Source organism: Leopardus geoffroyi, chromosome D3 (genome assembly GCF_018350155.1).
Source record: "Leopardus geoffroyi isolate Oge1 chromosome D3, O.geoffroyi_Oge1_pat1.0, whole genome shotgun sequence".
NCBI classification, from domain to species: Eukaryota; Metazoa; Chordata; class Mammalia; order Carnivora; family Felidae; genus Leopardus; species Leopardus geoffroyi.
In genome coordinates this window covers 23,701,563-23,722,671 of record NC_059339.1, presented here as the reverse complement: position 1 = coordinate 23,722,671, position 21,109 = coordinate 23,701,563, and the positions used below count along the sequence as shown (strand labels likewise).

General features: G+C 44.7%; 1 protein-coding gene and 1 pseudogene across 8 annotated transcripts in view; both read left to right on the top strand.

The window, feature by feature from the left end:
• The window catches only part of EMID1 (EMI domain containing 1), a 49,625-nt gene that overhangs the window by 16,698 nt on the left and 11,818 nt on the right, over positions 1-21,109 (top strand). For 5 of the 8 annotated variants that reach the window (XR_006707737.1, XR_006707738.1, XM_045458529.1 and 2 more), the window contains exons 4-13: positions 331-414; positions 1,528-1,589; positions 3,805-3,925; positions 4,129-4,179; positions 4,263-4,352; positions 5,132-5,287; positions 6,268-6,357; positions 6,502-6,554; positions 7,040-7,102; positions 7,209-7,253. Coding sequence is in view for 6 of the 8 variants with exons in the window: in XM_045458529.1 (XP_045314485.1) it covers positions 331-414; positions 1,528-1,589; positions 3,805-3,925; positions 4,129-4,179; positions 4,263-4,352; positions 5,132-5,287; positions 6,268-6,357; positions 6,502-6,554; positions 7,040-7,102; positions 7,209-7,253 (815 nt within the window). In the remaining 2 variants the exon portion in view is untranslated. Of the gene's footprint in view, positions 1-330; positions 415-1,527; positions 1,590-3,804; positions 3,926-4,128; positions 4,180-4,262; positions 4,353-5,131; positions 5,288-6,267; positions 6,358-6,501; positions 6,555-7,039; positions 7,103-7,208; positions 7,254-8,878; positions 9,211-21,109 lie in introns of those variants that run through there. The other 3 variants (XM_045458532.1, XM_045458533.1, XM_045458534.1) reach the window with 2 other exon arrangements.
• Positions 9,956-10,123, top strand: LOC123588648 (annotated as a pseudogene).

Below are 21,109 nucleotides of genomic sequence, written 5' to 3'. Positions count from 1 at the left end.
TAGGCGGGTCCAGAGAGGACAAGTCATACAGGTCAGCAAGTAGCAGGGCTGGGACCCAACCTTGCATCTGTTACCTCTAAGCTCTTAACCCATGCAGCTTGCTGGGGTCATTGGCCCCTACCCGCTGCCAGCCCACTCCCCAGTCCCATCAAGTTGGCAGTCTTGTTCCAGTTCATCCCAGCTCTTGCTGTGTGACCCAGGAAAACTGTCCCACCTCTCTGGGCCTCTGTCTCCCTCTTCACCAGGAGGGGTAGGGATCCTGGCCGGGGCCACAGTGGCACATGGGGAATAGTGCAGGCCAGCGGGGCTCTCATCAGTATCATCCCTCAGTTTCAGGTTCCGCTGGCTTCTTGGAGCCTGGCTGGTCAGGCAACACCATGCGACGGATGGCACTTAGGCCCACAGCCTTCTCAGGTGGGTCCTGGGGCAGCTGCTTGGGGTCCCCCTGGTTTAGGAGAGGCCGGGCGGGGGCACAGGCAATGCGGTGATGATCCTAAAGCCAGCTGAGTCCAGCAATGGAGGGTCAGGGAGAGCGCCCACCGTTGCCCACCCCAGCCTGGAAAGAAAAGTGGGGGGTGGAGAGAAAGGGCCTAGAAGGAGTCTGACCTGGGCCCAGCACCCCAAGACCCATGACCCCCAAACTCTTTTTTGTGTGTGTGTGATCCCCAGACTCTTGCAGACGTGGGCCCAAGCCGCCAGTCCTCTTTTTATTTAAACTATGCTTTTCTCCGCATCTGCAATGAGTGAGGCACTGCGCCAGGTGCTTTCCATTTTCAACCCATTTCAATCTCACAGCCCCAGGAAGGCATCATTGTCCCCATTCTAAAGAGGAGGAAGCTGAGGGTCAGAGAGGAGACGCGCCCTTCCCAAGGCCCCATAACCAGGAAGGGGCAGCTCTGGGACTCGACCCCAGACTTTGTGCTTGTGAGGAACTCACTGCACCCTTGCTCTGAACTCAGTGCCCTCAGATGTGAACTGGGGTGACACTCGTCGTAACACATGGGATCCTGGCGTGGACTGGAGAGATGAGCCCTTAAAGCACTAGTCCCCATGCACCGCAGCTGGCAGGTTCTGGAATGGGCCAGAGCTGCTACCGATAACTTAGGGGTATCCCTGGGGAGGCCCGAGGAGCTGGACGGTGGTTGCGGAGGCAGAATCAGAGGGTAGCGCCTCTGAGCCAGCTCAGTCCAGGTTGTGATGTGTCACAAAGCTGGCAAGCCCAGGCCAGCCCTGCCCAAGGGGAAGCAACAGGATTTCCTGCCCTGGCTTCCAGGGAAGGAGTCATCTTGGATGTAAAGGTTGCAGGAGGTGGGTCCCTGATTCTGCTCTGGAGGATCTGGAGCCAAAGGAAACCCTCAGGACATGGCCTACCTTGAACAGGCTGTAGCCCCTTCTCCTGCATCGGGCTATCTCATGGTTTGGGGTCATCAGGTGTCCCATTGCCTCCATCCTGCCCCCAGGCGTTGAGGGGCTCCATGGGGAACCTGTGGCGCCTGGCCCCAGCCCCGGCCTCGTCCCTCCCTGCAGGTTGCCTCAACTGCAGCAAAGTATCAGAGCTGACCGAGCGGCTGAAGGTGCTGGAAGCCAAGGTGGGTGAGCAGCTGCCCCTCCCCTGCCTCCCCACCCCCTCCCTGCACCCCTACACCCCATCCACTCATGATTCCCATTGCATCTCTGAGCTGCGCTTCAACACCCAAGAGCATGTGACCTCCCTACCAGGCACCCACCACCCTCCAGAACAAGCTGGCTTCCCCTCTGTGCCCTTCCCCAGGAAGCCTGCTCACAGTCAGATCGCCTGGCCTGCTCTTCCTCCGGGAGGCCTACGAAGCTCCCTGTGCACGCCCATCTCCATGCCAGCCAGATATTTGTAGACCCCACCCCCCCAGAGCCCGTGGCTGAGTCTCTTATTTGCCCTGTCGCCTTTGCCTTTTATTCCCCTCCACCACCATAATACTATCTTCCCAGTTTCCAAAGCAAAACATCTGCACATCCCAAATTTATCTCAAGATACAAAGGTTTCAGCAATTAAAAAGCAAGACATTCTAAGTTTAGAAACATGAATAGCTCAGAACTGTGAAAAACCTACCAGAAAACCATCTGCAGCAGTCACCTATGCCCCGAGAGAGAGCAACGGTCAATATTTAAGCATCTTTTCTTCCAGATTTTCTTTTCTTTTTTTTTTTTTAATTTTTTTTTTCAAACGTTTATTTATTTTTGGGACAGAGAGAGACAGAGCATGAACGGGGGAGGGGCAGAGAGAGAGGGAGACACAGAATCGGAAACAGGCTCCAGGCTCTGAGCCATCAGCCCAGAGCCCGACGCGGGGCTCGAACTCACGGACCGCGAGATCGTGAGCTGGCTGAAGTCGGACGCTTAACCGACTGCGCCACCCAGGCGCCCCTTTCTTTTCTTTTTTTTAAGTTTACTTATTTATTTTGAGAGAGAAAGAGAGAGAGCGTGCACAAGCATGAGGGGGCAGAGAGAGAGAATCCTAAGCAGGCTCTGCACTGTCAGCAGGGCTCAATCCCACGGACCATGAGATCATGACCTGAGCAGAAATCGAGAGTCAGACGCTTAACCAACTGAGCCACCCAGGAGCACCCCCCCCCCCCCCCAGATTTTCTAAGCACACGTAAAGACATACGTGTTTTGTCTGCATATCCTTTCCTCCATCATTTTCTCCTTTGGGAATTTATCTTAAGGAGAGTAGATAGATGCAAAGGTGGTTACCAAAATGTTAATGATTAATAGGGAAGGGGCGCCTGGGTGGCTCAGTTGGTTAAGCATCCAACTTCGGCTCTGGTCATTATCTCATAGTTTGTGAATTCGAGCCCCCGCAGTGGGCTCTGCAGACAGCTCAGAACCTGGAGCCTGCTTCAGATTCTGTGTCTCCCTTTCTCTCTGCCCCTCCCCGACTTGCACTCTGTCTCTCAAAAAAATAAATAAATAAAAATTTAAAAAATAATAATAATTAATGGGGAAAATTGAAAACCAGATGGCAGAGGGAGTGGTTGCATAATTAGCATAATACCAGACAGCCGTTCACAACACCTCCGTTTTGTAACATGAAAAGATGCCCCTAAGGTATCAAGGGGGAAAAGGAAGTTTCTGAACAGCGTGTGCTAGAACCCCCGCTAGGAAGTGTGGGAGCTCCGGGAACCCCACACTGCTCCCCAGGCTTCCTCCCAGGAGGAGCCGGCATGAGGGGTTCAGTCTCAGGTCTGGGGTGTGGTTCTTAGTTCTGGGTCTGTCCGGGAATTTCAGCTTTTCTCTGGACAGGACCACACGACCCCTGCCCCCTGGTCAGTGGGCATTCTGGCCCCTCTTTAATCCCAGGTCAGAGGCTCAGCGGACACCACTGACTTTCACAGGCTCCCCACACTGGGTCCCAAAGTGGTTTTTGTATACACCTCGGGGCCTCTATTTCATGTCAGACCTTCCCAAACTTCCCTCAAAATTTAGTAAAAATCCTCCCAGCCTGTAGTACTTGAATAGACCAAGAGGAGTTTCATGTTATTTATGCAGCTCAGCATAGGAAAGACCCTGTGGCCCAGCAAACATGGCAACACAGAACTCCACTTGGGTGGCAATGACGGTGTATGATGGCTTTTTTACGGTGATGAATTGTGTAGTTTGAAAACCACAGTCACTTCTGATGAAGTTCTGAGCCTCTGGGAGGTGGGTCTCCACTCCAAGCTGGGCTATGCTGGCTGCATGGGCCTCCTGCCCCCAACACGGGGGCCCCTCGGCTGACCTGCCCCTGTTGAGACCCTGGTACCTACCTGTCTTTTTCTTCCTCTGCAGGTGGCAGTGCTAACTGTCACTGAGCGGGCAGTGCTCCCGACCCCAGCAGCACCCGGGGACCCTGTCCCACTCTGGGGCTCCCCAGCTGCCCGGGGTAGCCCGGGAGATGGAAGCCTCCAAGGTGAGTGGGTCAGTAGGGGCAGTGTGTTGGGAATGAATCAGGGGAGTGAGACTCCAGTCCCCGCCCTGCTGCTGACTCCCAGCTTGACCCCTTTCTGGGCCTGAGGGGATGGGGCGCAGCACCCCAGTAGCTCCTGTCGTACACACTGGAGCTGGAGGCAGGGACCCTGGATGACACTGACCCCTGTCTACCCCCTGCCCCAGGGCTACCAGGAGCCAGAGAGAACGTGAGGGCCCCGCTGCTCCCTCGAGAGGGTAGGTGCTGACTGGGGGACGAGGGCCAGTGTCAGGGCAAGAGCAAAGTTGGAGCTGCCAAGCTGATGAACTTTCTCCCCCAGATCGAGTTGGTGGCCAGGGGCTTCCTGGGCCCACTGGCCCCAAGGGAGACACTGGCAGCCGGGGCCCAACGGGGATGAGAGGCCCACCAGGTGAGTGCCCACAGCACTGCCCCTACCCCCAGCTTCCCAGGTCAGCCCTGTCAGGTGAACCCTTACTTGGCCAGAGGTAGCCTGGGCCCCTTCCACCCACGTGCCTCTCAGCTCATCACCCCTCCACTCACACCTGGGCTCCCCAAAACCCTCTTTTGCATTCTCTGGACCCATGTGTCCTGGGCACCTACCACAGCAGGCTCTGAGCTGGGTACTTGGTGGGGTCAGACCTGTCCATACCCTTCTGATGCTTCCAGACCAGCTGTGGGGAGGAGAGGCAGGCAGAGGAGAAATAGCAGTGTCCCCCACCATGTGACCAAGGTTGTTCTGGGGGAAGTTGTAGGTATGGAAACCCCAAGGAAGGAAGCCTAGACCCAGCCTGGATGGGGTGGGGCATGAGGAGGGCTTCCTGGGGAGTGACATCATAGCTGAGGCCTAAAGGATGACTTGGAGGGGACACCAGGCAGAGCAAAGGGAGGACTAATGGAGGGAACAACTCATTCAAAAGTCTGGAAGGGAGAGAAGAGAACATTCTGGTAATCAACATTTCCTAAGAACCTGCTGTATACCAAGTGTCCATTGTCCTAAAGCCCCTGAAGAGGGCTGTGTTCATCCCCTTAATAGATGGCCAGGGAGGTCAGGGCCAGGACCGGCCTGGGCCTGTGGCCTCCGCAGCCATCGTGTACCCACTCCCCCAGGCTGCCTTGTTCCGCCCCCTTGCAGCCACCCTGGACCTCCCTGCCTCTTATACACCCAACAACTCCCTGGTTCCATTGTAGGTCCTCAGGGCCCCCCAGGAAGCCCTGGCCAGGCTGGAGCTGTGGGCACTCCTGGAGAGAGGGGACCTCCAGGTCCACCAGGGCCTCCTGGCCCCCCTGGGCCCCCTGGTCCCCCAGCCCCTGTTGGACCACCCCATGCCTGGAACCCCCAATATGGTAAGTCCCTTGGGGTCATGACAGATAATGGTGGGAGTGGGGGCAGGGCTGGCATAATGATCATCCCATTGTCACTGCCATCTACCTGGTACCTTCTGTATACTAGGCTTGCCCTTGGTCAGCTATGTGTCACCCAGTCCTCCAATAGTGCCTTTGTCCTCTTCTGTTCTCCGATGAGGAAGACTGAGGGCCAGAGAGGAGCGATTACATAGCCAGAACATGAGAGACCAGCTTCAAACCCAGGCATCCTCCAGAGCCTGTGCTTAGAATTACCAGCATCCGGCCCTCCTGCCAAGTCTTGGAGCTGGCAGTGATCCAACCCTCAGAGCGCTGGAGAGCCCCAGGTCTGATGGCAGGAAATGAGTTCTGTGCTCCCTGACCCTGTGCTCAGAGAGCCTCCTCCACCCATCTGGACCCAGACGTGTATCCTTGACCTCCTCCCCAGGCTGACCTACGTGTGTGCTGCCAGTGGTCGGGAGCTAGGAGTGCCAGGTTCAATCATACCTGTGCCGTATCTTTGGTGTATGACTGGGCGCCATTCATTCCATCTCACCACTCCTCCCTCTCCAAGCCTCAGTTTTCTCATCTGTACAATGGGGAGAGTGACTGCACAGTTCTCCCAGAGCTCCATGACCCCCATGCACAGAAGCCCAGCACAAAGTAGATGGTCAATAAATGGTAGCTGTTATTACTATTCCCATTTGACGTGTGGCAGTATAGGCTCAGCAAGGTGGAGGGTCTTGCTGAATGTCACTAGCCAGAGTGCGGTAAGGTTAAAACCCAGGCCTCCCTGCTTCCTGGCCCCATGTGACCAGCCCTCTCCACACTCCCCACCCTTGGAGCAGGTGTCCAATGGCCCCGCCCACACTATAGGTTGTCCCACAGGGTAGTCAAAGCTGGCTTGGCAGAGGTATGGCAGGTAAAGACTGACTGCCCTATCCCAGCCCAGTCCTGCTCACTCACCATCTTTCCTCCCCCAGGGGACCCATTACTGTCCAACACCTTTACTGAGACCAGCAGCCACTGGCCCCAGGGACCAGCCGGACTCCCAGGCCCCCCAGGGCCGATGGGTAAGTTGAGTCCAGGCCCAATGTAAGGGGTGGGGTCAGGAGATGGCAGAGTGGCTAGGGCTGTGGCCATCAGGAGGGAGTGGATAGTAGACTTACTGGTATTGTACTCTGTTTGAGTCCTGAGGATGTCGTGTCTTACTCCAGGTCCCCCTGGACTTCCTGGTCCCATGGGCATTCCTGGGAGTCCTGGACACATGGTGAGTAATTCTCTAAGTGGTCCCACTCGTCTGTCCATCCATCCACCCACCATCAGTCCACATATTCATCCATTCACCCATCTACCATTCATTCATTTGTTCATTCATTCAAGCATTTATTGAGCACTTAATATGCAAACTACTTTCAGTAAATCTTTTTATTCAGTCATTCAGTCCATGTAAGGAAGAGCAACACATACAGCCAAGAATGATAGAGGTTCTTTTTTTTTTTTTTTTTTTTTAAAGGGCTGCCACCAGCACATGGCAACTTGCAGATCAGGGGTAGGGACTCTCTGACTCCAGGGCCATAACTCTAAACCCTGAGATGTATAAACTGCCAGCTGTATGCCAGGCACTGGGAGTGTGGTAAAGAACCCAGAGGTCCAGGCCAAACTGGGACTCCCTCCTCGACCCCTGTGCCCCCCAAGTCCTTGCCCACCCCACCCTGCCTCAGTACAAAGCTGAGGCCCTGTCTTGTTGCTCAGGGACCCCCAGGCCCCACTGGACCCAAAGGAATCTCCGGCCACCCAGGAGAGAAGGGAGAGAGAGTGAGTACTGAGGCAGCCCCTGGTGGAGGATTCTGGGGAATCCTGGGATCCCTGGGTCACACCCACTCCAATAGCTGACTCTATACCTCTCCTCCCTCCCACACAGGGACTGCGTGGAGAACCTGGCCCCCAAGGCTCCACGGGGCAGCGGGTGAGTAATGCTGCCCACCCTGCAGCACCCCCTCCAGGATCCCACAGGCTCAGACCCCTGCTCTGGCTCCACACACTGAGACCAGAGCTCCTGACCCCCTTCCTCTCCAGGGCATGATCCATCCCTCTCTTTCCTTATCTCTGGGTCCTGTCAGCCTCTTAGTATCAGGCCATATACGTCTCCTTCACTCGGGCTCTGTGTCCCTGTAGCTGTTTCTCTATCTCTTTCTTTCCTCTGTGTCTCTGACACTCTATATTTCTTTCACTCTTCATCTTTCCAACTATGATTGTTGATTTGTCTGTTTCTCCCTTTAGTTTGGTCAACTTTTGCTTTGTGTGTTTTGAAGTTTTGTTATTAGGTGCATACATGTTCAGGATTTTAATGTCTATGAAATGAATATTTTTCTCTCTGGGGATACTCCTTGTTCTACATTCTACTTTTTTTAATTAAAAATTTTTTTTGACTATTTATTTATTTTTGAAGAAGAGAGAGAGACAGAGTGTGAACAGGGGAGGAGCAGAGAGAAAGGGGGACACAGAATCCAGGTTCTGAGCTGTCAGTACAGAGCCCGATGCGGGGCTCAAACTCACAAACCATGAGATCATGACCTGAGCCAAAGTCAGACATTTAACTGACAGCCACCCAGTCACCCCAATTCTACCTTTTTTAAATAAAATTTTTTTATTGACTTTTTTGTAGAGAGAGAGCGCATGTACACATTGGGGGGAGAGGTAGAGGGAGGGAGAGAGAGAAAGAGAGGAAAAAAAAAAAGTCTTAAGCAGGCTCCTGGCTCATTGCAGAGCCCAACAGAGGGCTTAATCTCATAACCCTGAGATCATGACCTGAGCCAAAATCAAGTTGGATGCTTAACTGACTGAGCCACCTAGGTGCCCCAATAAAGTTTCTTATTTATTTAAGTAATTTCTGCACTCAAAGTAGGGCTCAGACTCACAACCCCAAGATCAGGAGCCTCATGCTCTTCAGACTGAGCCAACAAGGGTATCCTCTCCATTCTACTTTGATACTAAAACACACCAGCTTTCTTACACTTAGTGTTTGAATGGTATATCTTTTTCAATACTTTTGCTTTCAACTTTTTCTATTTAAAGTATACCTCCGGTAAACGGCATATAGTTAGGTCTCTCTTTTTTCTTAACTGCCTTGACTGTGGAGTTCATTTACATTTATTAATACGGTACCATTTACATCAACCAGCTTGCTATTTGTGTTCTATTTACTCCATCTCTTCTTTATTTTTTTCCCCCTTTATTCTGCTTTCTTTTGGATTGAGTACTGTTTACTCCATTTTATCTCTACCAATGACTTTGTGTTATTTTTTCACAGTTGTTTTAAGGATAAAAAATACATCCTTGACTTACCACAATTAACTTGAATTAATATTATACCACTCCACATCTGAATAGGAATGTTACAACTGTATAATTTGCCTCCTTCTGACCTTGTGCTATGACTGCCATATATTTCACTTCTGCATTTGTTATAAACCCCACAATACATTGTTGTTATTGCTTTAAACAGTTGACTTTGAAAGAAGTTAAGAAAACAAAGAAAAATTGTCTCTTACATCTATTGATATATTTATCATTTCTAATGATTTCCTGTAGCTCCAGATTCCATCTGGTATCGTTTGTCTTCAGCCTAAAGAAAGAATGCCCTTTAGCTCTGCTTGTGTGAGTCTGCTGGCAACAAATCCTCACCGCTTCTGTCCAAAACTGTCTTTATTTTACCTTAATTTTTGAAAGATATTTTAAATTGGATATAAAATGATAGCTTGGCAGTTTTCCTTCCTTTTAGCACTTTAAAGATGTTGTTCCATGGTCTTCTGGCTGAGAAAATTAGCATTTCTCATGAGAAATCGGCTGTGGTTCTTGTTGTTTTCCTTGTACATATCTTTTTGCTCTGGCTTTTAAGATTTTCTCTTTAGGGGTGCCTGGGTGGCTTAGTCGGTTGAGCATCCGACTTCAGCTCAGGTCATGATCTCACGGTTCGTGAGTTCAAGCCCAGTGTCGGGCTCTGTGCTAACAGCTCGGAGCCTGGAGCCTGCTTTGGAGTCTGTGTCTCCCTGTCTGTCTCTGCCCCTCCCCCACTCGTGGTTTGTCCCTCTCTGTCTCTCAAAAATGAATAAACGTTAAAAAAATTTTTAATAAAAATTTTTTAAAAATTAAAATAAGATTTTCTCTTTACCCTTGGTTTTCAACAGGTTGATAATGATGTGGTTGGGATGATTTTATGTTTATCCTGCTTTGGGTTTGCTAAGATTCCTAGATCTGTAAGGATTTTTATTTTTGTTAGTTTTTTTTGTTGTTGTTTAATTAATGAAATTATTTCTTAGAGCGTTTTGGGGGGGGTGTTCACAGTAAAATTGAGCAGAAAATACAGAGAATCCTTATATACTCCCTGTCCTCACATATACACAGCCTCCCCCCACTATCAACATCTCGAATACAGTGGGACATTTGGTACAATCAAACCCACACTGACACATTATTATCATCCTGAGTCCACAGTTTACATTAAGGCTCCCTCATGGTGTTGTACATTCTACAGTATCGATGGATGTATACTGTTATGTATCTACCTTTGTAGTATCATATAGAATAGTTCACTGACCTAAAAATCCTTGGTGCTCTGCCCATTCGTCCCTTTTTCCTCACTAATATGCACTTAAGTTTCCTCCATATATCGCTTCTCGGCCTTTTGGCTAAGATCAAGTGTAGTTTCCTCCATATCTTTTCATGGTTTGATAACTCATTTCTTTTTAGCTGTAAATAATTTTCCATTGTATATACCACAGTTTATTTATCCATTCACCTACTGAAAGACACCTTTCCGAGTTTGGGCAATTATGAATAAACATCCACATGCGGGTTTTTGTGTGGACGTAAGTTTCCAGTTCATTTGGGTAAATGATATTGAGTGCAATCACTGGATCATATAGTATGTTTGGTTTTGTAAGAAACTTTTTTGTAAGGGGCATCTGGGTGGCTCAATCGGTTAAACGTCCAACATCGGTCAGGTCATGATCTCATGGATCGTGAGTTCAAGCCCTGTGTCAGGCTCTTTGCTGCCAGTGCGGAGCCCACTTCGGATCCTCTGTCCCCCTCTCTCTCTGCCCCTCGCCTACTGATTCTCTTTCTCTTTCTCTCTCTCTCTCTCTCAAAATAAATAAACTTTTAAAAAAAAGCTTTTTAAATAAGAAACACACCTTTTGTGTTTGTGTATGTGTGGTGAGAACACTGAAGATCTCTCTTAACAAATTTCAGTTATACAATGTAGTATTATTAACTCTAGTCACCATACTAAATATTAGATCCAAAGAACTCGGCCATGCTATAACTGAAAATTGATATTCTTTTATCAACCTTCCCCATTTCCCATCCCCTGCCCCAGGCCCTGGGATCCACCATTCTACTCTGTTTCTCTGAGTTCAACTTTTTTTTTCTTAAAATCCACATATCCTTCTTATCATTAAGATTCCATCTTTTTTGGGGCACCTGGGTGGCGCAGTCGGTTAGGCGTCCGACTTCAGCCAGGTCACGATCTCGCGGTCCGTGAGTTCGAGCCCCGCGTCGGGCTCTGGGCTGATGGCTCAGAGCCTGGAGCCTGTTTCCGATTCTGTGTCTCCCTCTCTCTCTGCCCCTCCCCCCGTTCATGCTCTGTCTCTCTCTGTACCAGAAATAAATACAACGTTGAAAAAAAAAAAAAAAAAAAGATTCCATCTTTTTTAAGGATGAATAATGTTCCATTATATATACACACACACATGTACATACATACCACATTGTGCTTATCCATTCATCCATATCTTGGCTTTTGTGAATGATGCTGCAGTGAATATGAGAATGCAGATATTTCTTCAAGATAGTGATTTTTGTTTTCTTTGGATAAATACCCGGAAGTGGGACTGCTGGATTGTATGGCAATTCTATTCTTAATTTCTTGAGGAACCTCCATTCTGTTTTCCATAATGGCTGTATTAATTTACATTCCCACCAACAATGCACAAGGGTTCCCTTTTTTTTCACATCCACACCATTTTTTTATCTTTCTCTCTCTCTCTCTCTCTCTCTCTCTCTGATAATAGACATCCGAACAGGTGTGAGGTAATATCTAAAATTGTGGTTATGATTTGCATGTCCCTAATAGTTAGTAATCTTGAACATCTTCTTACATACCTATTTGCCATTTGTATATCTTCTTTGGGAAGATGTCTGTTCAGGTCCTTGCCTGTTTTTAATTGAGTTATTTGTTGGGTTGGGTTTTTTCCACTTGAATTGTATAAATTCCTTATATATTTTGGATAGCAACTCTTGTTGGATAGGTGGTTTGCAAATATTTTCCCCCGTTCCATAGATTGCCTTTTTTTTTCCTTCCCTTTTTTTTTTTTTTTGAAAGAAAGTGAGCAAGCAAGTGGGAGAGAGAGGGAGAGGGCGCCCAATGATGCATGGCTCCATCCCATGACCCTGCATCATGACCTGAGCCAAAATCAAGAGTCCAACGCTCAATTCACTGAGCCACCCAGGCACCTGTGTGCAAAAAATTGTTAAATTAGTTTTTCTTATTGTTGAGCTTTAAGAGTTCTTTGTGTATTTTGGATAGTAGTCCTTTATCAGGTGTGTCTTTTGCAAATATTTTCTCCCAGTGTGTGATTTCTCTTATTCTCTTGACATTATCTTTTGCAGAGCAGAAGTTTTTAATTTCAATGAATTCCAGCTTATCAGTGATTTCTTTCATGGATTGTTCTTTTGGTATTGTTTCAAAAAGTCATCATGAAACCCAAAGTCATCTAAGTTTTCTCCTACATTATCTTCTAGAAATTCTATGGTTTTGCTTTTTGCACTTAGATCTGTGATCCATTTTGAGTTAATTTCTGTGAAGGGTATGAGATCTGTGTCTAGATTAATTTTTTTTTATTTTTTAAAGTTTTTTAAAATTTATTTTGAGAGAGAGAGAGCATGCATGCATGGGAGGGGCAGAGAGAGAGGGAGGGAGAGAGAATCCCAAGCAGGCTCCACACTGTCAGTGTGGAGCCTGATGCGGGACTTGAACTCACAAACCATGAGAGTTCAACCATGACCTGAGCTGAAATCACGAATCAAACACTTAACTGACTGAGCCACCCAGGCATCCCTAGATTATTACTTTTTTTTTGCATGTAAGTGTCCAGTTGTTCCAGCATCATTTTTGAAAAAGATTATCTTTGCTCCACTGCATTGTCTTCATTTCTTTGTTGAAGATCAGTTAACTATATTTATATATCTGGGCTCTCTGTCCTATTCCATTTATCTGTCTATTCTTTAGCCAATTGCACAATGTCTTGATTACTGTAGGTTTATAGTAAGTCTTGAAGTAGGGTAGTGTTAGTCCTCGGACTTTGTTCTTCGCCTTCAATATTGAGTTGGCTATTCTGACTCTTTTTCTTCTCCATATAAACTTTAGAGTCACCTGATCAATATCCACAAAATAACTTGCTAGAATTTTTATTGGAATTCCATTAAATCTATAGATCGAGTTGGGATGAATGACATCTCGAAAATATGGAGTCTACCCATCCATACATATTTATTTAGTTCTTTGCTATCTTTCATCAGAGTTTGGTGATTCTCTTCATATAGATCTTGTATATATTTTGTTAGATTTATACCTAAGTATTTCATTCTGGGGAGCGCTAATGTAAATGATAATGTGTTTTTAATTTCAGGGGCACCTGAGTGGCTCAGTCGGTTAAGCGTCCGACTTTGGCTCAGGTCATGATCTCACAGTTCGTGGGTTCAAGCCCCACGTCCGGCTCTGTGCTGATGGCTCAGAGCCTAGAGCCTGCTTAGATTCTCTGTCTCCCTCTCTCTCTGCCCCTCCCCTGTTCGCCCTCTGTCTCTCTCTCTCTCTCTCTCTCTCTCTCTCTCTCAAAACTAAATAAACATTTAAAAAAATGTTTAATTAAAAAAAATAGATCTAGGCCTACTCAGATTGTGTATTTCTTCTTCTTTTGGCAGATTAGGTTTTTCAAGGAATTGGTCTAGTTCGTCTAAATTACCAAATTTGTTGGCATAAAGTTGTTGATAATATTTCATTTTATCCTTTTAATGTCCAGGGGATCTGTAGTGATGTCCCCCCCTTTCATTTCTGGTGTTAGTCATTTGTGTCTTTCTTTTTTCTCTTTTAATTATCCTGGCTAGGGGATTGTCAGTTTTATTGATATTTTCAAAGAACCAGCATTTGGCTTTGTTGATTTTCTCTATTGATTTTCTGTTTTCAATTTCATTGATTTCTGCTCTAATTTTTATTATTTCTTTTATGTTGCTTACTTTGGATTTAATTTACTCTCCTTTTTTCTACTTTTCTGAAGTCAAAGTTTAGTTTATTGATTTTAGATTTTGTTTTTAAGCTTGTTTTTTTTTTGAGAGAGAGAGAGAGGGAGGTCATGAGCAGGGGAGGGGCAGAGAGAGAGGGAGAGAGAGAATCCCAAGCAGTTTCCATGATGTTAGCATGGAGCCCAATGCAGGGCTTGATACCACAAACTGCAAGATCGTGACCTGAGCTGAAATCAAGGGTCAAAGGCTTAACCAACTGAGCCACCCTGGTGTCCCAGATCTTTCTTCTTTTCTAATATATGCATTCAGTGCAATACATTTCCACCTAGGCATTGCTTTCGATACATCCCATAAATTTTGGTAAGTTGCAATTTTATTTTTATGTAGTTCAAAATATTTTTAAAATTTTTTTTTCAGCGTTTATTTATTTTTGGGACAGAGAGAGACAGAGCATGAACGGGGGAGGGGCAGAGAGAGAGGGAGACACAGAATCGGAAACAGGCTCCAGGCTCTGAGCCATCAGCCCAGAGCCTGACGCGGGGCTCGAACTCACGGACCGCGAGATCGTGACCTGGCTGAAGTCGGACGCTTAACCGACTGCGCCACCCAGGCGCCCCTCAAAATATTTTTAAATATCTCTTGAGATTTCTTATTTGACCCATGTGTTATTTAGAAATCTGTTGGTTAATTTCCAAGTATTTGGGGAGTTTCCGGTTATCTTTCTATTATTAATTTCTAGTTTAATTCCATTGTGACTTAAGAACATGCATGGTATGATTTCTATTCTTTGAAATTTGTTGAGATATATTTTATGGCCCCAAATGTTCCATGTGAGCTTGAGAAGAATGTATAATCTGTTGTTGGATGAAATGGTCTATAGATGTCAATTATATCCAGTTGATTGATGGTATTGTTGATTTCAACTATGTTCTTTCTTTTTTTTTTTAATTTTTTTAATGTTTATTCATTTTTTTGAGAGATAGATAGAGATAGAGCATGAGTGGGGGAAGGACAGAGGGAGAGAGAGGCACAGAATCCAAAGCAGGCTTCAGGCTCTGAGCTGTGAGCACAGAGCCCAACGCAGGGCTCGAACCCATGAACTGTGAGATCATGACATCATGACCTGACCTGAAACAGCACTCTGAAACTGACTGAGCCACCCAGGCGCCCATCAACTATGTTCTTTCTGATTTTCTGCCTGACTACATTTGTCTGTTTCTAGCCAAGGATGTTAGAGTTTCCAACTCTAATAGCGGATTCATCTATTTCTCCTTGCAATTCTATCAGTTTTGGCCCCGTGTATTTAAAAAAAATTTTTTTAATAATTTTTTTAATGTTTATTTATTTATTTTGAAGAGAGAGCACAAGTTGGGAGGGGCAGAGAGAGAGGGAGAGAGAATCCCAAGCAGGCTCCATGCTGTCAGCACAGAGATCAATTCGGGGCTCGATCTCACAAACCATGAGATCATAACCTAGGCTGAAATCAAGAATTGGACACTTAACTAACTGAGCTACCCAGGCACCCCTTTGCCTCGTATATTTTGATGCTCTCTTGTTAGGCACCTACACGTTAAGGATTGTTGTGCCTTCATTGATCACTTTATCATCATTATGTATTGCCCCTCTTTATCCATGAAAGTTTTCCTTGCTCTGAAGTCTGTTCTGTCTCAAATTAATATAGTTACTCTCATTTTCATTTGGTTAGTGGTAGAATGGTGTATCTTTTTCTATCCCTCGGCTTTTTGTGTGTCTTTATATTTAAAGTGGGCTTCTTCTGGACAACTTACGGTTGGGTCTTGTTTTTTTTATCCACTCTGACAATCCTGTCTTTTAACTGGGATATTTAAACCATTGGCATTTAAAGTGGTTATTAGGTTAATATTTACCGTATTTTTTACTGTCTTCTATTTGTTGCCCTTATTCTTTGTTCCTATTTTTGTCTTCTACAATTTTTCTGCATTTTGTGGTTTTAAGTCATCATTTCACATGATTCCATTTTCTCTCCTTTCTTGGTACATTGATTGCACTTCCTTTTTTTTTTTTTTTTTTTTTTTTTTACTTCTTGTAGTTGTTTCCCCAGAGTCCATAATATACATTTACAACTAATCCAACTCTACTTGCAAATAACACATTACTGCTTCATGGTTAGTGCAAATACCTTATAATAAAATATTCCAATTCTTCCCTCCTGTTCCTTGTATCATTGCTGTCATTCATTTCACTCATATATAATCATATGTAAATCTATCTATCTATACACACACAGATATACATAGACTCACATGCATAAGCCTATATGATCAAATATATTGTTGGTATTACTATGTTGAACAAAGTGTTTTCTGTTAGGTCAGTTAAGAACAAGAGAGATAAAAGTTTCATTGGGTTTTTACCTTCATTTATTGCTTCTCTGATGCCCTTCCTTTCCTTATATAGATCCTGAGTTTCTGACTTGTCACTTCCTTCTCTTTGAAGAATCTCTTTTAACATTTCTTACAAGGCAGATCTACTGGCAAAAATTCCCTCAGTTTTTGTTTTTCTGAGAAAGTCTTTCTCCTTCACTTTTGAAGGATAATTTCACAGGGTACAGAATTCTAGGTTAGTGGTTTTATTCTTTTAACACTTAAAATATTTCACTATGCTCTCTTCTTGCTTGAATGGTTTCTGAGAAGTTGGATGGAATTCTTATCTTTGCTCCTCTAGATAAGGTGACATTTTTCCTCTGGCTTCTTTCAAAATACTTTTTTTGGCAGGAGGTGGGGGGCACCTGGGTGGCTTAGTCAGTTAAACATGTGACTCTTGATAATCAGCTTAGGTCATGATCTCATGGTCGTGAGATCGCGCCCCACATCAGGCTCTGCACTGAGCATGGGATCTACCTGGGATTCCCTATCTTTCCCTTGCTCTCTCTGCTCCTCCCCTGCTCTTACTCTCTATCTCTCTCAAAATAAATAAATAAACATTTATTAGGTATAAAAATACACTTTCTTAAACTTTTAAAAAAAAATAATCTCTACAATCATTGTGGTGCTCAAACTCACAACCCCCAAGATCAAGAGTCGCATGCTGTACGGACTGAGCCAACCAAAGCACCCCTTTCAAGATACTTTTTTGTCTTTGATTTTCTGAAGTTTAAAGATGATATGCCCAGGGTGTAGTATTTTGGGGCGGGGTGGGGGGGCGGACATTTATCCTGCTTCGTGTTCTCTGAACTTCCTGATCTGTGCCTTTGAGAAAATTCTCAGTCATTATTGCTTTAAATACTGCTTCTGTTCCTTTCTTTTTCTTTCCCTTCCCATCTTCTCATTACATGTATGTTATACTTTTTTTGTGATCATCCTATCATTCTTGGATATTCTATTCTTCTTTTTTTCAGTCTCTTTTCTTATTGCTTTTCAGTTTGGGAAGCTTCTAATTGTCATAATTTCAAGTTTAGAGATTCTTTCCTCCACCATGTCCAGTCCACTACTGAGCCCATCAAAGGCATTCTTCATTTCTGTTACAAGTTTTCAATCTCTAGTATTTTCTTAAACATATATGCAAGTTTTTAACCTGAAAAATCTAAATATTAATATTAAGTCATATATTCATGTGCCCAACACCAAGCTCAAGAAATAGAACCTTATCAGTACCTTTGAAGCCCCCCATGTGCCCCTTTTGAGTCTTTCTCCTTGAAAGGTATATTTATTTTATATTTTTAATTATTATTTAAAAACTTTTTAAAAATTTTTGACATTTATTTTTGAGAGAGAGAGAGACACAGAACATGAGCAAAGGAAGGGCAGAGAGAGAGAGGGAGGCACAGAATTCAAAGCAGACTCCAGGATCTGAGCTGTCAGCACAGAGCCCAACACAGGGAAACCCATGAACCACGAGATCATGACCTGAGCCAAAGTCAGGTACTCAACCGACTGAGCATCCCAGGCACCCATGAAAGGTATCTTTAAAGGGAATGTGAAGGGTGCCTGGGTGGCTCAGTCAGTTAAGCATCCAAGTCTTGGTTTCAGTTCAAATCATGATCTCACAGTTCATGAGTTTGAGCCCTGTATCAGGCTCCGTGTTGACAGTGCAGAATCTGCTTGGGATTCTCTCTCTCTCTCTCTCTCTCTCTCTCTCTCTCTCTCTCTCTCTCCCCTCCCCTCCCACGTGCTCTCTCTCCCTCTCTCAAAATAAATAAATAAATAAACCTAAAAAATAAATAAATAAAGGAAATGTGAAATCTTGGCCAGGAAACTGAAGGACTTTATGACTACAGGTAGTGTTTTGTTATTTTTCTTGCTGTAGGTAGAACTTTAGGGAGGGGACAGTCTGGGATGAAATTCTGTTGAATTTGTATTTCTGGAGCATGGCTCCTGATACTAGAAAGAAAGGCCTTTGTTAGGCCTGAAGTATTTCTTTTTTTCTTTTCTTGTCTTTTCTTTTTCTTTTAGAGAGAGAGTATGCATGAGCAGGGAAGAGGGGCAGAAGAAGAGAGGAAGACAATCTTTTTTTTTTTTTCTTGGAGAGAGACAAAGCATGTGCATGTGTGTGTGCGCAAGCCAGGGAGGGGCAAAGGGAGAGAGAAAGAGAGGGGGAGGGGTGGGGGAGGGAGAGGATCTTAAGCAGTCTCCAAATTCAGTGCGGAGCCTGACACAGGGCTCGATCCCACAACTCTGGGATCATGACCTGAGCCGAAATCAAGAGTCAAACACTCAAATGACTGAGCCACACAGGTGCCCTGTGGATTTAAGTATTTCTTAAGAGGCCTGGGAAAAATGTGATTACCCTTAGCTAACAGACTTTATGAAGAGGACCTTCGACTGAAATATAGCATTTCTTTTTGATTTTTAGAATTTTCATCTCTCTGCTCTCATTATCCATGTTGTCAATTTTTTACATTAAAATTAATGGAAATTTAATTTAGAATATTAATCATAGTGTTTTATTTGCTAATCCCTGGTCTGATAATTCCAACATCCATGCTATATCTGATTCTAGTTCTAATATTTACTCACTCTCTTAAAACTGTGTTTTTGCCTTTTAGTATGCCTTGTAATTTTTGGTTAGAAGGTAAACATGAGGTACTGGGTGAAAGGCCTCTTTACTCCAGTAAAGAGTAATGTAGTGGTAATGTACTCCAGTAAAGAGTAATGTGAGGAAGCATTCTGTAGTCTCATGGTTAGGTCTCAGTCTTTGGGTAAGCCTATCTCCCTACATTGTTAACTTCACCAGTGCCTCTTAATTTTGTTTTGTTTGTTTTGTTTCCCCTCAGGTGGGACAAGGTGGCTAGAGCTGGGATATTTCTCTTCCCTCATGTGGAAGGCTAAAGCTAGCTATAGTTGGGCATTTCCCTTCCCCTCCAGATCGGTAGGCTCTGATAAGACCCCAGCAGGTTAAACTCTGATAAAATAGTTTCTCCTGAGGGCAGGCCTTGCTGAGAGCAGAATGCTCTGGTGTGTTTCAAGATGGTACCTTTCCCCCTTCCTGCTGCTGAAAGCAAGAGGAGATTTTTCTACAGCATTCACTATAAGGACCTGACAGAGCTCTTGAGTAAAACTAGCAAAGATGTGAATATTCTCCAAAATCTGGGTCCCCCTGGAATGGTTAACTCTCAGAGTTGTCCACACTGAGTCTTTGGCAATTTGTCAGTACATTTGGGTTTTCCTACCCTGGTGCTGGTTCCCAAGGAGGCTTATGTTCAGTAAATTATAATCCACCTCCCTTCCTCTCTCTCTCTCTCTCTCTCTCTGCAATTTGGGGGGCAGTGCTTTGTCCTGTGACCTCACATCTTTGATGGTTCTAAGAAGAGTTGTTGATTTTTCATTTTGTTCAGTGTTTTATTTGTTATTAGGAAAAAATGGTGACTTCTGAATTCCTCATGTGCCATACCAGACACAAAAAATCTGTTTTGTTTCATCGCTTTTTTTTTTTTAAGTCAAATTTAGGGAAAAATTGGTTAATATTTCTCCATATTTTTTCTGTTCCTGTACTCTCTTCTCTCCTTTTGTGATCCTAATTATACTTAATACTCTCTCATGAGTCATTGAGTCTCTGTTAACTTTTCTAAAAATCTTTTTTCTCTTTGTGCTTCAGTTTGAGTTATTGTCTTGACCCGTCTTCAGGTTAACTAATTCTTTCTTCTGTTATGGCCAATCTTCCGTTAATCTCAACTACTGAATTTTTTCTTTCAGGTATTATCCTTTTCATCTCCAGGATTTCCATCTGATGCTTTTTCACAGTATTCACAGATCTCCTGAAATTCCCCGTCTCACCACCATTATGTCAATTCCACTACATTCTTTAACATGTTTATCGCAGATACTTTAAGTTTGTATTTAAATTCCAGTTAATTAGCATCCAGTGTAATATTAGTTTCAGGTGTACAATATAGTGATTCAACACTTACAGACAACACCTGGTGCTCATCCAGACACGTGCCCTCCTTAATCCCCATCACCTATTTCACCCATCCCCCCACTCCCCTCTGGCAACCATCAGTCTCTTCCCTATAATTGAGTCTGTTTCTTGCTTTGCCCCCTCCACCTCTCTCTCTCTTTTTCCCTTTTGCTCATTTGTTTTGTTTCCTAAATTCTATATATGAGTGAAATCATAAGACATTTGTCTTTCTCTGACTTAGCATTATAGTCCCTAGCTCCATTCATGTCATTGCAAATGGCAAGATATCATTCTTTTTTATGGCTGAATAATATTCCATTGTATGCATATACCACATCTTCTTTATCCATTCATCAATCAGTGGACACTCGGGCTATTTCCATAATTTGGCTATTGTAGATAGTGCTGCTGTAAATATCAGAGTATATATATCCCTTTGAATTAGCATTTTTGTATTCTTTGGGTAAATACTCAGTAGTGCAATTGCTGGATCATAGGGTAGTTCTATTTTTAAATTTCTGGGGAACCTCCATACTGTTTTCCACAGTGGCTGCCCCAGTTTGCATTCCCACCAATAGTGTGAGGAGGTTCCCCTTTCTCTGCATCCTCACCAACACCTGTTGTTTCTTGTGTTGCTGATTTTAGCCATTCTGATAGGCATGAGGTGGATACCATTGTAGTTTTTATTTGGATTTCCCTGATGATAAATATCACAGATATTTTATTTTTTATTTATTTTTTTGAGAAGATGCCTGTTTTTTTTTTAATGTTTATTTATTTTTGAGAGAGAAAGAGCACAAGCAGGGGTGGGACAGGAAGAGAGACCCGGAATGTGACACAGGCTTCAGGCTCTGAACTGTCAGCACAGAGCCCAACGGGGGGGCTCAAACCCACAAACCACAAAATTATGACCAGGGCTGAAGTCAGATGCTCAACCAACTAAGCCTCCCAGGTGCCCCCATTTTTAAAATTTTTTTAATGTTCATTTATTTATTTTGAGAGAGAGAGTGCAAGTGGTGGGAGGGGCAGAGAGAGAGGAGAGAGAGGAAGAGAGAGAGGGAGGGAGAGAGGAAGAGAGAGAGGGAGGGAGAGAGAAAGAGAAAATCCCAAGCAAGTTCCATGCTTGTCAGCACAGAGCCTGATGTGGGG